Here is a 16,161-nt window from a genome sequence, read left to right as displayed (position 1 = left end):
TGGTGTCTTGACCAAAAGCACAATGGTAGAAGATGATAGAACTATTGGACCATAGACAAGCAACTTTCTATTTCGTTTGCATGGAATAGCAAGAGATTCTGCCAGTCATTGTGATAATTTGAGGGGAGACATTTAAGAGCCATGACCTACCCTGTTGTAATGGACCAACTTAAAAAAAGAAAAGATAGTTTAACAATATTTGTAACATAATGCACTGCTTTTTAAAACAGAATGTTTTTATATCAGACCAAATTTGAACACATTCTAAAATTGTGATTAATCACGATTAACTACAGACGTTGATAATTCCAATTAATTATTAAAATCGTTTCAGAGCATTAATACATTTTAAAATAGTATTTTAGTATCCCAATCCAAAAATGTTCACTGTGGCACAATTCTATATTTATCCTTAGAATGTGGAAGGGTCAAATCAATGTTGGATATAGAATCTTATGAACAAACGCATGCAAGCAAATCCATGGCCATAAAAAAGGCGCTTGATTACAGTTATTTAAAACAAATCTATTATATGAAATATCTTTGGATTAAAAATGCTCTATTAGGTTCTGAATCAAAACCAACCATTCTATAATATTAAAGGGAGTACCGCTGCCGGGACACCAAAACCTTTTTGCCACAAAGTGTGCGAAGTATATTTGTTTTTGGGTTATAGGCATATTATATATAACTGCAGAAAGATTAGAATCACGTTAATCTAACTGCAGAATACAATTTAAAGTAGCTATTACGGCGACTAACTCCTATGCAAGTGTTTGAGTATGGTCAACATCCACAAAAATAGCACCAGGGTGACTAGTTTGGTGTCTGATGGTAAATTGTGTACTTACAAAAAGCTGCCTTCTTCTGATTTCTTATCTTGATGGTCCCAGAGATATAGCCAAGCATTGTTTTGTTTGATAAAATCAGTTTTTAAATTGACAACGACTCATGTTCTTCACAGCAAAATCCAACTCAATCAACTCGGCGCAAAACTATTCATGATATTCAAAACCCTTACTAGGTTTTAACACAACATAATTGGTATTTCTGAAAAGAGTCTCTAGCATTTAACCAGATAGAGGCCACCTAGAAGGATAAACTATATGCTTCGCACGACATCAACAAAGACATGCAGTCTGGCACAGATTACGCACAGACTTTTGGGTTTGGTAGCATGAATCTTCCTCAAACGACAACTAATGGATTTGAAAATTGCTAGGTTGAGCCACACTTTACGGCAATTGTTGAATGATCACGGTCAGACACACACACACACAGGACACACCAACTGTGCCCACCACCCCCACCAATCTTCTACCAAACTTGAGTATTGCGCAAGACTCATAGCTGTCGCTGCTCATGAAACTATACTCAGCATTTAAAGTTTAAATGGCTTCTCCTAAATGGAAAAGCAACATAGGACACCAATTTGGACTAGATTTCTGGAAGAAATGCCAATTGGGTCACATCATTATAGTAGATTTCAGTTCATAATGTCCTTATATGTAACCAACTGTCTGTGATTTGGCTATGACATTTTGTGGCTGTTTCTTATGGCCTATCCATCCCCATTTTTCTCCCTGAATAACCAACAGTGATTCAGGAGGTCCCTCTGGCTCTTGACCCCCATTGTGACGCCATCATCAAGTCTCCCCCTTCTTTCTCCTATTCCCTTCTACTCTTTTCCTTTCTACTCCCGTCAACTGTTTGCTTACTATGTGTGTAAGATAGATACCACATACGGTCTAACATCATGTGGTGATCTAACATATGATACAAACATCACGTTAGATCATTGGATCCACCTCCTTGTGGCACCGCCTGTTAGTACCTTTATGAAGGGAAGCAAATTTTCCCTGTAACCCTTATATTAATCACTTATGCACTGTTGTATGTATGAACTTGAAAATTAATGTATAATTCCTACGAACTACTGAGTGTCTCGTTTCAAATGGTACCAAAAATATGTGTCTACTATATTCAGGTCATGAGACATTTTTGCCCTTGTCGGAACAGGTTAAAGAATTAGTAGACCAAGGAGTTTGGTCAATCCCAACCTATTTTTAGAAACAATTGTGAGTTATTTGCAGAAAGTACGTTACTTTGATATGTCTATAAGTTCCACCTGTTAATGTCTAGCCATATGTGAATAATAGTAAGTTTGGAAAGGTTTAGCAATCTACCTTCTCAAAGTGCTGCTGCAGGTTGCTCTCCACCTGCATGCGGGCTGACAGCTGCCCAGCCCGTGGCTCTGGTGCTGCCTTCCTGGGCGTCCCGATCTCTTCGTCGGCATCCGCCCCCAGGAACACCCTCTCATCAAAGTCTCCCACAGTCAACACATATTCCTCGTACTCTCGGTTTATTGCTTTACTGTGTGGCACACAAACAACCTTAGTTAGACCCTAAGAAAGCGCTGTTAAACAAGTGATTTCTAAATAACTTTCCCAAAGGTCTTTTGCTAGGCAGTTTTGTTATTTTTATTTATTTACTGAAAACAAGTGTTGGAAAGATGGGGAAAGGGATGTCAAAAGGCAGTTAGCTGGATTCGAAGGCATGCAAAATCAGCTGCCGTCAGCTGCCCACTAAACATAAGGACTTAACATGTTATGTACCTCCAAAAATGACACTCACTTGTTGTCTATGAAGTTCTGCGTATCCAGGAGTTCTGTGAGTAATTCCTCGTTTCCTTTCAGTATCTGTTACAAATGTTTTATTAAAGAACATATTAGCAAAGAAATAGAGATACAGTAATCAGGATGCGCCTTTAAGTAATTTTTTTGATAAACAGTGACTTCAGAAAACATTGAGCATCCTTTATTTTCTTGTGTGATAGACTAAATTAATAAATAAAGGTACATTTGAGAAATATCTGTCTTTCTATTGCCTGGTATATACATCTTTACTTTGAGTGTGACACTTAATTGTGAAAGAGAATTTTGTCTCTGTCCTTACGCCTTTTAAAGTTCTGATCGATGAAATTGCCATCACACATAGCAACAACAAATGTAGAAGTTTGAGCCAGTATACTTATTATACTGGTTCATTATTCAATACATGCGTACATGGGCCAAGGCTCCATATGGATTTGTCCTCCATGTGGAACATGAGTGAATTACAACAAAATGCTTATTTTAAAACAAGTATTCACTTCCCAAGTCCACGGAAACTTGGGTTTGACTTTTTCAGTTTTAGCCACTTTAAACAAGATGTGATCCAGATACTATTTGTTTTAGATTCCCTGCAATATACAGCAAATGTTCTCACAAACGCCAACTCAGTGACATTGTGAAAAAGGTTTTGCAACCAGGAATGACGATGATTAAATCAGCCTGAAGACAATCAGTGCTTCCATTTTGCCACTTATCCCAGGTGGGGGGAGAAATTAATGTCACAGCCAATCACAACAAAGGCAGGAAAGTTATACTGTGAAACACCATCCTCCCACTATTACTGCGGATAGAAGATGGATATTTACCTGGTTTAACAGAGGGCTTACCTGCCGCTCAAAGAGCCTTTTAATGTAGGGCTTGAAGTAGTGCTCCTTGATGCCCTTGGCTTCTACTACCAGGCCATCATGAAGCTCACACAGCCGGTTGATGACGCACAGCAGCTCATCTGGGGTGTCGTTTTCAGACCGGTAGATGCTCGGCAAACCTGACAACAAACAAAGCCATGGTGAAGTAAATGTTGGCATTTCAATTCCTGAGCATCAGCTCACTGGTAATTTGATTTCGGTGCTTTTGACATGTTGCTGCTGATTCAATTGAACATCATTTTTCCTTTTCATTAAAATATGCATGCTGGGATTTTTGCTGACCAGTTGTAAAAGCCATCAAGACAAAAACAGGCTACCAAACAGTTGTATGTAGCGATATGTTCCCAATGTCATTAAAAACACTCACTTTTAAACTTGGAATTGAATGACTAACTCTGGCATGATAGTAATTCTATTTTAGCTTGTTATTCACAAAGGTCCCAAATTTCACGCTCAAGCGATTTTGCTAAAACGCCAGGGCTACATGTTGTAGTGACCACGTCCACTTTCAGCCCCCTGTGGGAATCGAACCCACAACATTGGCTTTTCACACACCATAATCTTAATGTAGTCAACTACATGGGACCCTTACAGCTTGTGAATTTCTCATTCCCACTGTATAGCTATTTAACAAATGTGTCATCTGATGTGTTCAGAGTTCACTGTAAACAACTGAGTTATAAAGTGCTACCTTTGAAAAGTGGGTTGACAAGGTCTTTCCTGTTGGAGCACAGCAGGGCATTTCCAAACACCAAGTCCAAGCAGCAGAGCAGGAGGTGGTAGGAGTTAACCAAGTCATCACCAATCATGTGGAAATTACCTACAATCAGGAAGTATATTATGTCACTAAGAGGTAAAACTGAAGTGTGTTACATGAAACAAATAGAAAACAATTAAATAAACAGTAAAGGAAACAATGCCTGGGAGAGTTGCAAAGTCATTCTAGTGACTCCTTGTAGCATGTCTAGCACATGCAAGCTCAATCTTGGGGCACTGTCCTCCACAGTTTCCACCATATTTCATAATAAGCGATAATATTTTGATAAAAAGCACAAAGGCCTGACACGACGTTCATGCGAGAACACATCCAAAACTTAGGGTGACAGGAGGTGTAATGAGACAAGCCATAACAATGAATTGAACACAGGTAAATTACAATGGCTGTTGAGACAGGGTTGTAAATACAACCAAATACGACAGACTTGGGGGAAACGCAAAGCCATATAATAAAAAAAATAAAATTAAATAAAAAAAAAAAGAATAAATGCTGAAAATAAAATTACATATCCTAGCTTACCTTTAGTGTACACAAACAGGGTCCAGCAGAATTTGAAGACATCGCTGACATGACAGGGCAGTCGCCTATAATAGAGAGAAGTGTTAATGTTGCCATCAATAGATCAGATGTGAGAAAGCGCAAACATTTGAGAGAATGTGTAAGCATATACCTGTGTTTTCTGCTTCTAGGCTGTCTTGGGGGTTCCCCTTGGGGGTCCTGGAACATGTCCATGAATATTGGCTCAAACTTCCGAAAGATCACAGTTGACACCTCAAAGTTTCTCTCCAGCCGACCAATGCGATTCCGAAAATCCTCAGACAGGTTGGACATGTCTGACCATTTCTTCATCTTGTTGAAGAATTGAATCAAACTGAAACCAACATATAAAAATATATCACACATTATAGACAATAGACAAAAGAAATACAACCAACCTTTTTTTTTTAAATAGTATTTTAACCCACTTTGTCTCTATTATATAACTATGAATAATTTGTTTGTCATTTAGCTGACACCATTAAACAAACCGTCTTACATAAAGATGTCGCTCATCCAATTACAGCGTTTTGTTACTGCGGCAAGATCAGGTAGATTGCGTCGGCATGCGGTAGATTGCATCAAACACCAAGTCCAAGCAGCACTATTCTAAAGCATGGGGGAGCTAGAACACTGAAAATGATATTTTTCCAAAACATTTTTCTGAACTCTAATTGGTCTGACTACCTTTCATTTTCACTTCCTGATTTTTTTCATTCTACAATGCTGAATAAAGCTTGAGAATGACAGTTCACTTGTTGAAGAAACAAAATAATTATATTCCTATTATGACTGGCTTTTCTCTGTTGACTAGGGCAAACTATAAAAAGCACAAATTATAAAACCAAAAATATGATACTGTATTTTCAGCTTCAACACCAAAACTATAATTTTTTACACTATAGTAAAGAACCACCAAACCTTTCAGAACCCCAGTATCCACATGGTTTAGCTTCATTAGCAATCAATAGTCTAAAAATATAGTTTTAAAAATGAACTCCAGAATGTTCGTTTTAAATGTCAAATGAATATGAGGATTAAAATAATGTTTGTATTTCAGGTCTTATGATAGGAATACGGAAAAAACTTCACTGAAGCATTTAAATTCCTCTGTTAGGCTTAAATTAATATACAGCACATGTAAATTCTTCAGAGTAAATTCAACAGTATTTTGATGATGCTAAGGGGCTGCTACCTTGATGAATGGAGGTGCAGACATAAATGGCTTTAATGAACGCTGACGCAAGTTAAACAAAAAAAAAAAGCCCTACCATCACGCAGCCAAAAACAAAAAAGATTGTTTCATGCTACATTGCAAATAAGGTGCTTTCAAAATATTTTGCATTGTAATAACAACTAAATGGCTAAAGAATAATAATGCAATTATAGAGTAAGTTCTCATCATCGTCATCTTCCGCTTATCCGGGGCCGGGTCGCGGGGGCAGCAGTCTAAGCAGAGATGCCCAGACTTCCCTCTCCCCAGACACTTCCTCCAGCTCTTCCGGGGGGACACCGAGGCGTTCCCAGGCCAGCCGGGAGACATAGTCCCTCCAGCGTGTCCTAGGTCTTCCCCGGGGTCTCCTCCCGGTGGGACGGGACGGGAACACCTTCCCAGGAAGGCGTTCCGGAGGCATCCGAAACAGATGCCCAAGCCACCTCAGCTGACCCCTCTCGATGTGGAGGAGCAGCGGCTCTACTCTGAGCTCCTCCCGGGTGACCGAGCTTCTCACCCTATCTCTAAGGGATCGCCCAGCCACCCTGCGGAGAAAGCGCATTTCGGCCGCCTGTATCCGGGATCTTGTCCTTTCGGTCATGACCCAAAGCTCATGACCATAGGTGAGAGTAGGAACGTAGATTGACCGGTAAATCGAGAGCTTCGCCTTGCGGCTCAGCTCTTTCTTCACCACGACAGACCAATACATCGACTGCATTACTGCAGAATCTGCACAGATCCGTCTGTCAACCTCCCGTTCCATCCTTCCCTCACTCGTGAACAAGATACCCTAGATACTTAAACTCCTCCACTTAAGGCAAGAACTCTCCACCAACCTGAAGTGGGCAAGCCACCCTTTTCCGATTGAGGACCATGGCCTCGGATTTGGAAGTACTGATTCTCATCCCCACTGCTTCACACTCTGCTGCAAACCGTCCCAGTGCATGCTGAAGGTCCTGGCTTGAAGGGCCAATACGACAACATCATCCGCAAAGAGCAGAGACGAAATCGTGTGGTCCCCAAACCTGACATCCTCCGGCCCCTGGCTGCGCCTAGAAATTCTGTCCATAAAAATTACGAACAGAACCAGCGACAAAGGGCAGCCCTGCCGGAGTCCAACATGCACTGGGAACAAGTCTTACTTACTGCCGGCTATGCGGACCAAGCTCCTGCTTCGGTCGTACAGGGACCTGACAGTCCTTAGCAAAGGACCCAGGACCCCATATTCCCGAAGCACTCTCCACAGGATGCCGCGAGGGACACAGTCGAATGCCTTCTCCAAATCCACAAAACACATGTGGATTGGTTGGGCAAACTCCCATGAACACTCCAACACCCCGTAGAGGGTATAGACCTGGTCCAGTGTTTCACGGGCTGGACGAAAACCACACTGTTCCTCCTGAATTCGAGGTTCTACTAACGGCCGTATTCTACTCTCCAGTACCCTGGCATAGACTTTCCCGGGGGAGGCTGAGAAGTGTGATCCCCCTATAGTTGGAACACACCCTCTGGTCCCCCTTCTTAAAAAGAGGGACCACCACCCCGGTCTGCCATCCCAGAGGCACTGTCCCAGACCGCCACGCGATGTTGCACAGGTGTGTCAACTAAGACAGCCCCACAACATCCAGAGACTTGAGGTACTCAGGGCGGATCTCATCCAGCCCCAGTGCCTTGCCACCGAGGAGTTTGACTACCTCTGTGACTTCAGGAGCCAGGCCCGGGGTTGGGGCTCGTACACGAGCACCTGGTGGCCGGGCCTTTCCCCATGGGGCCCGGCCGGGCTCAGCCCGAAGGAGCGAGGGACCATAAGGGGCCAGTGCGGAGAGGATCGGGCGGCAGTCGAAGGCGGGGGCCTGGACAACCCGATCCCCGGACACTGAAACTAGCTCTAGGGACGTGGAACGTCACCTCGCTGGCGGGGAAGGAGCCTGAGATCGTGCGTGAGGTTGAGAGGTTCCGACTAGAGGTAGTCGGGATCACCTCTATGCATGGCTTGGGCTCTGGAACCACACTCCTATAGTAAGTTCCTTCCAAGTTTTATCCATAGAAAGACAAGGAGCCTGTTTTTGTGGTTCACTACATTTATTATTTTCTGTGTATCCAAGACTTTTGTTCTTTTGGAGTTGATGGCCAGCAAGGAAGTTGTGGTTTCACACATCTCCCATACTGTCCCTTAGGAAAGTTTTCAAGTGCTTGATGCAATAAAGCAGTTCCAACGGCTTTGATTCAGCATAATGTGAAACCCAACACGGGTCGACCCGAGATAATATAGCGACTGTGCGTAGGTGGGCGCAACCATTTAAAATAACAAACCTACATCTTCCACAAAAAAATAATGCAATATGTTTTTGTATTAAAATGTACAATATGCTCCTGCCATATTTTTCATAATTACACCTCTTCAACCTCATTTTTAACATTAACTCCAATACACCTTAGGTTCGGATCTTTTATCTGGGAGTTGTAAGAATACAGGACAGATGCGGGTGTTGATGGTTCCAACTGCGTAGTGAGCAGTGTATAATTATTTATTTAAACAGCTGAAGGACCAGGCAAGAAATCATGGCCGTTGGACAGGTAAGGGAAAAAAATACCAGAGACCCAAAACACAAGCAAAGGTACAGAGGAGTAGACAAAGGGTATAGCAGAGTCAGGCGGATAGGTCATACACGAAAAGAACAAAGTCTAAGAATGGCTTAGTAGTGTACAAAACAATACCTCACAGACAGGGGAGTGAGACTGAACTAAATACTGTGACAAACAAAAGAACAGGCAAGTGACAACTGGTCCTTTGTATTCAAGTGATTGTGAGGCGGGAGTGCAGGGTTCAGGAGGAGTGGATTTTTGGGTTTCAGGGACTGAGTCGGATCTGGATGACAGGTGGCATGCACAGGGACGTGAACTGGGCACAGACCTCACAGGAGTATCGTCCATGCATCCATTGGATATCATTCAGTGAAGGGTGATCAGCGCAGAGTACAGATTGACACCTGCCCCGCTAGTGTGATTTTGGGGTATTAAGTAGGAATTTGGTGTAAAAAATTATCAGGTAAATTGTTTCTAAAAGGTTTTCAGTTTGTGAGTTGTTTATTTGTATAGACATTGCCTATTTAATTTAATATCAATTAGCCCCTCTTAAATAAATCAATATGTCACTCAACATATTCTCTGTGACTTTTTTTTGTCAACCGTTCAATCACATCTTAAACTCCTTGCATAGAATCATGTTCATTTGGCAGCATGTTTGGTTGAGCTTGATGCTTTGAACAGAACTCGCTCATATGAGCCAGTTCTGGATTTACTTCTGTAAATAGTAGCCTAGCTGAAGTCTCCCAACTATCGGCCACCCCCATTATCGGCTGTTTCTAGTGGTCGGAGAAGTAAATTCTCTCAATTTCAAAATGTAAATGCACTGGAAAGCAACGGTACGTTTTGCTAATCAATATAACCTTTCAGCTAGCCCAACAACATTTCTTATAGAAATCTATGGAGGTTAAAACATTCTTTTTATGATTTATGTTGTGTATGGACATATTTCACGCATTGCAACTAAAACTTTGACTGGCCAGACATCATGTAGTATAAGTGACCAGTCTTTTTCCCTTTAACGGAACCATAAAGATGATCCAGATTCCTATGTAACTCAAAGGTATCACGGTATTTCATTATTAGTGAAACAAAATGAAAACGATATCCCTGACCAGAGGCGTTGCTAGAATCACAATACATTCAGGGATTAGCACCCGCCATAACCCCCTAACCCCCACCCCCAGGAGAGACTATTTCGCCACATAGTTTTCATTAGATTAGATTCAACTTTGTCATTGAACAGTAAAAATACAGAACTAAATGCAGTTAGCATCTAACCAGAAGTGCAAATAGTGGAGGGCAGAACATTCACAGGTACTTATAATTTATGGATTTGTATTGTGCTAAACACCATCTTACTGGTTTTTAATATTAGGCCTACATCACATTGTAACATCTCTGAAACAAAATATTCCCAAACAGAAGAGGATTTATTTTCCAGCACCATATCATCTCTAGTTTCTATCTTATGGTCCTCTGGGGTCATTTTCTTAATCTTCTTACACTCCCTAAAAGTCCCTACACCGCACCATTCTTTGGCAGTGCACTCTACACCGCATCTTCGATGTTTCTGACCAGTTAGGATTTGCTGTTCAGATTGGAGAATTTTTAATTGTAAAGGATTGTCTAAAAATAGCAAAAGGTAGGGGACACTGTTGTAAGAGCGCTTGTACGTGTTGCACATGATTATGCCGATCTCTTGCCAGACTCCAACCTCTATAATAATCTAAATGAATTTTTAGTAGGCTAACAGATTCTAAAATCAACTCCTAATAAATTGCACAAAAATACAGCAAACCAGTAAAAATAATTATGCCCTGTTGCGAATTAAAACCCGGGGTCTGCCACGTGAAAGGCAGTGACATTTACCACTGTACCACAGAGCTGCCCATTTGCCAACTGTTTGGCTAGACGCCATTATGCATTGTGTTAAACTGAGTAACATTTATTAAGTATACCACCACCACAAATAGCATCTATGAACTGTACGGCTTTTGCCACTGGCTGCTTTAACAGCTTATTAGCCATTCGTGAATGACATTGATACAATAACTACTGTATCAATATAGGTGACTTTTTCGTCTGAAAAACCACCAGAAATAGCTGTAATATAACAGTAAACAGTTTCATATTCGGCTTCCCAAAATGTAGCTACTCAAGGTTGTAGCCAGAAAGGTTGTGTATGCTGAATAAATCCTCTTTGGCCACTGGCCGTTTTAACAGCTTATTAACCATTCGTGAAAGACAGATACAGTATCTATCAATATAGGTGACGATAACTAGTGATGGCCATTTGAGGCTTCATTAAAGTCATTACAGAAGCAGGATATTGAGCTAGCAACACAGATTTTCTTTATCACAATAAAAGCCATCATTGAAATGAAAAAGAACAGACTAGAATAACATTGGAACGGACATTAAACCAAATGTACAGACTAGACTGTTAACTATATTACCATATGTTTAAATGATGGCTTTTATTTTGAAAAAGAAAATCTGAGTTAGCACCGCTAGCATAATAACATGCAGCTAGAAGAACGGTAATGATGCCTAGAAATGGCCATCACTAACGATAAGATTTTTTTTGTCAAGTGAAAAGACGAAAATCGTGCAGCCAGCAAAATGTTGTCTATCCTGAACAAATCCTAATATCCACCAAAACTGTTTTATTCTAGGCTTCCTATTATGTAGTATGTAGGGATGTAGCCAGCAAAGTTTTTCTATGTCCTGAACCTCAGGCGTAAAGTGTTTAGACTGTCACGGGAGGAGCAAACAACACTACTGTTGTTTGCTCCTTGGGGTTTAAGGTCAGGTGTTTCTGTAAAAGCACTTTGTGACAACTGCTGTTGTAAAAGGGGCTTTATTAATCAATGTGATTGATTGTTCCAGAGCACGAGACTAACCACAACGCTATTTAACAAGAAGTACTCAGAGACATTCACTCTTCTAGGCCGGCCCCACTTACACAGTCCAGCAAAAAGCCAAAATCGCATCATTCTGCGGTTTAGAAATTCCACATGTCCAAATTGCGATTTCAATTGCGATTTTGATCAAGTGCAGCCCTACTCTACAGCTGAACTTCTCATGTTACTCTTAGAATAATTATTTTATATCCATAGCGGCCTAAATCAGATGGCAACAATGACAATCCCTATAACTGATGCTCTCCCTCTATCGCTCGTCCAGCTCACACAAATTCCAAATAGTAGATCTGCCGCTTGAATGACACACAGGACCCAAAACAGTTGCACTTTAATGAATGATCGGAATTACAGATGAATAGATCAGGGGTTATTTTTATAGCTCAGTTGAGGTCCCAAACGAGCTGAGGTGATACCAAAAGGTGACGTGAAGACACTCATGACTTCTGATTGGACAATTGGGACTCAAAGCGGGCAGCAAAGCAAAACAAGCTGCTCGGCGGTTAGCCGTCCAGTGTCAGAAAGGTTTATAATGAGACGAGATCCGCACGTCTTTGCAGGTCTGTCCCAGGAGTCCTTCTATAGAAATGGGTTAATTTCAGTGCTAGTACATAGGACCTGGCATAGGCCTACATTGCACCAGTCAAAGTAGTAATGACAAGCCAACCAGAAGCAGCCCACCAAGCGTTCTAACAATTTTTGCAGTCTAATGTATTAAGACAAGTTACTTTTCGCCTGTATTATAGGCGTACAATATACTCCATTGTTGTTCCCATTTGTGTCACGTTGGAGGTGGCGTCACAGCAGTTTTCCTGTGATGTCACTATGGGTGTGTACAGGGTGCTATCCACATTGAAAACCAAACCAAGGTGAGGCATGTAGAGCCAAGTCAAGCTGGTATTATGTGGTGTTAAAGCTCCCAAAGCGAGTCGAGGCGAGTAGAGTTGAGCTGGTACCAGGCAGTGGAAAAGCGCCATAATGGATTTATCAAGAATTTAAATATTGTGGATATCCGTTTTATAGGTGTTCAGAGCCTTATTAAACAAACGAAAATACTTTAGCCTGTGATTTGTCTTAATCACATGTTTCAGACAACTCATCCAAAAGCCTGGCGGTTCTAGTGTTAATAACTGATTAGGCATGCGACTTGTACAAGTCTTTGTCCCACTTGGCTCTCTTCTGTTAATGTGGAGTAAATAATAGTACTTCTCAGAGTTTAGTCCATTGTAAATAAACTAAACTACATGTTCTGTTCAAACTATAAAAAAGAAACACATTTTTTTTTTACCTCTGAACATATTTGTGAAACAATGACGGGTTGAACGTGCAACCTACTGCCAGCCGAAATGTCCTTCATGTAAACACGCTGTTATACACTAACTAGAATTTTAGCATGGGTCTACTGTTGCATATTGTACTTTATCAAGGAAATGTGGTGGGTAAAAACATTGTATTAGGCTACTGTATAAAAAATCCAACATCTAAACTATGATTCAGTAATTCAGGGGTTGCTTGACAGTTGGGAGATTATAGAATCAAACACAGCAACATAGTAATCCATGAATAGGATTAGAGCAGACAAAATTCCGCTGATTTGAATATTTTACTATGGCCATGTTAATTCAATAACAGCTGTTTCAGGCAGGTGTCGAGGCTCTCACAGAATTTTTTATTCAATATTTTAGTCTGTGCCGCACTGCACTGTACCGCAGTATAACAAGGAATGCCCCGCGGACTTCCCCCTTGGCGCTGGAATTAGATGAGCGGCAGCTTTACTTAAGTGATTATATACACATTTTAGTACCTTCAGTATAACAAGTGCCAAGGGATCTTTGGAGACATCAAAGACAAAAGTACACCGGTTTTATATCCCATTCAAAAGTCTGCACCCCACCTACAGAACCAATGTTCCTAAAACTGCCCGGGGGCATTAGGATTATGTATGCAGACGTGAGGGAAGGGTGCTGTTATCCCAAAACCCCTTTCAGCAGCATCTTGTCCACCATCCAGAGACCAAATCAGACAGATTCTGCTAAGCCTCACAGGCAATCCAACAGAGGGCTGCAGGGTGCTATGCTGCAGGTTACTGAGCTAAAATATTTAGTAGTGCTGGATTAATGGTAAACTACTGTCTAGCTGGCTGATTTGCAATAATATGAATGCTGCAGCAGTAGTATATACACACCACCACATCAGGCTTCTATATTAGCATTTTATTCCACATTATTCCTTGATTCATGAAACAATTACAGGTGGGAGTTACAATTCTAGGGGCTGAAGATCTTGCCACTTACAGGAGGCAGATTGAATGTACAGCGGGGAGAACAAGTATTTGATACACAGCCGATTTTCCTACTTACAAAGCATGTAGAGGTCTGTAGTTTTATCATAGGTACACTTAGAGACGGAATCTAAAACAAAAACAAAAATCCGAAAAATTGTATGATTTTTAAATAATTAATTTGCATTTTATTGCATGACATAAGTATTTGGTCACCTACCAACCAGTAAGAATTCCGGCTCTCACAGACCTGTACGTTTTTCCTTTAAGAAGCACTCCTGTTCTCCGCTCATTACCTGTATTAACTGCACCCGTTTGAACTCGTTACCTTTATAAAAGATACCTGTCCACACAATTACTCAGATTCCAACCTCTCCACAAAAGACCAAGACCAGAGAGCTGTGTAAGGATATCAGGGGAAAAAATTGTAGACCTACACAAGGCGGGATGGGCTACAGGACAATAGGCAAGCAGCTTGGTGAGAAGGCAACAACTGTTGGCGCAATTATTAGAAAATGGAAGAAGTTCAAGATGACGTTCAATCTCTCTCGGTCTAGGGCTTCATGCAAGATCGCACCATGTGGGGCATCAATGATCATGAGGAAGGTGAGGGATCAGCCCAGAACTACATGGCAGGACCTGGTGAACGATCTGAAGAGAGCTGGGACCACAGTCTCAAAGAAAACCATTAGTAACACAGTACACTGTCATGGATTAAAATCCTGCAGCACACGCAAGGTCCCCCTGCTCAAGCCAGCGCATGTCCAGGCCCGTCTCAAGTTTGCCAATGACCTTCTGGATGATCCAGAGGAGGAATGGGAAAAGGTCATGTGGTCCGATGAGACAAAAATAGAGCTTCTTGGTCTAAACTCCTCACCGTGTTTGGAGGAAGAAGGATGAGTACAACCCCAAGAACACCATCCCAACAGTGAAGCATGGAGGTGGAAACATCATTCTTTGGGGATGCTTTTCTGAAAAGGGGACAGGACGACTGGATGGGGCCATGTATCGCGAGATCTTGGCCAACAACCTCCTTCCCTCAGTAAGAGCATTGAAGATGGGTCATGGCTGGGTCTTCCAGCATGACAATGACCCGAAACACACAGCCAGGGCAACTAAGGAGTGGCTCCGTAAGAAGCATCTCAAGGTCCTGGAGTGGCCTAGCCAGTCTCCAGACCTGAACCCAATAGAAAATCTTTGGAGGGAGCAGAAAGTCCGTATTGCCCATAGACATTCCCGAAACCTGAAGGATCTGAAGAAGGTCTGTATGGAGGAGTGGGCCAAAATCCCTGCTGCAGTGTGTGCAAACCTGTACCAAATATTAAGTTCTGCTTTTCTGATGCATCAAATACTTATGTTATGCAATAAAATGCAAATAAAAAAATCATACAATGTGATTTTCTGGATTTTTGTTTTAGATTCCATCAATCACAGTTGAAGAGTACCTATGATAAAAATTACAGACTTCTACATGCTTTGTAAGTGGGAAAACCTGCAAAATCGGCAGTGTATCAAATACTTGTTCTTCCCACTGCATGTACCAAACGACTATCTAGAGGTCTGTTTATCTGACTGGCACAGACACCCTCTCCACTACTACTGCCTACCATCATCTTAGTCAGCGACAGTCAGAACCATACATGTCTTAAAACATTAACTTTGTATTGAGAAGTCATATAAATAAACATTTATACACACACAAAGGCAGTGCACACACTGTATTAGATTTGGGGATCAAGTCTCATTCACTGACCTTAGTTTGGAAGTCCGGAGTATTCGGGTTAAAGACACACAATTCCCTTCCATAATTCCCTTACCAACAGTAGGTGTTGAGCCTTTTCTGCAGGCGGCGTAGAGAGAGCAGGCTAGCCAATGCACTACGTCACCCTGAAAGAAAATATCATGAATAGACAAAGTTGCCGGGGGAAGAGATGAGCGTGGCACCGTACTTAATGACGCTTTTTAAACAACTAAGTTGGATATTAAGCTGGCAGTACATCACTGAAATCAAAGAGTTGTTAACTACTGTACAAGGCTACCACAGTTAGCTTAATTGACCAATCTAACGTTACCAATAATGAAGAGGGGAAAAGGCTAAATAACAATATATTACTGTAAGACGCCCAAAACAAGAACATTTAAACACTCAAAACCAAGCACTACATGTGTTTAATTAGATGCTGCTTAAAAGATGGCTATACATTAGGAAGCTGTAGCAGTATGAAACACGTCCGTGTCTCTTATTGTCGATTACATCTGACCTCAACCTAGCTACCTTCTGTTCGTAAGGCTAGGGCAACTTTA

The 16,161-nt window shown here is 41.5% G+C and overlaps 1 protein-coding gene across 1 annotated transcript in view; it reads right to left on the bottom strand.

Annotated features, from left to right (window-relative positions):
* rbl1 (retinoblastoma-like 1 (p107)) overlaps window positions 1-16,161 on the bottom strand; it is a 37,537-nt gene that overhangs the window by 20,993 nt on the left and 383 nt on the right. Inside the window, exons 2-8 of the mRNA XM_010865003.4 lie at window positions 15,611-15,744; window positions 4,987-5,187; window positions 4,836-4,900; window positions 4,230-4,358; window positions 3,500-3,657; window positions 2,635-2,699; window positions 2,187-2,373 (exon numbers count right to left, since the gene is read on the bottom strand). Of these exons, the coding sequence (XP_010863305.1) occupies window positions 2,187-2,373; window positions 2,635-2,699; window positions 3,500-3,657; window positions 4,230-4,358; window positions 4,836-4,900; window positions 4,987-5,187; window positions 15,611-15,744 (939 nt within the window). The remainder of the gene's footprint in view (window positions 1-2,186; window positions 2,374-2,634; window positions 2,700-3,499; window positions 3,658-4,229; window positions 4,359-4,835; window positions 4,901-4,986; window positions 5,188-15,610; window positions 15,745-16,161) is intronic.

The sequence above is a fragment of the Esox lucius genome, chromosome 17, assembly GCF_011004845.1.
Source record: "Esox lucius isolate fEsoLuc1 chromosome 17, fEsoLuc1.pri, whole genome shotgun sequence".
Lineage (NCBI taxonomy): Eukaryota > Metazoa > Chordata > Actinopteri > Esociformes > Esocidae > Esox > Esox lucius.
The sequence above is the reverse complement of the archived record's forward strand: the minus strand, read 5'-3'. Positions and strand labels throughout refer to the sequence as shown.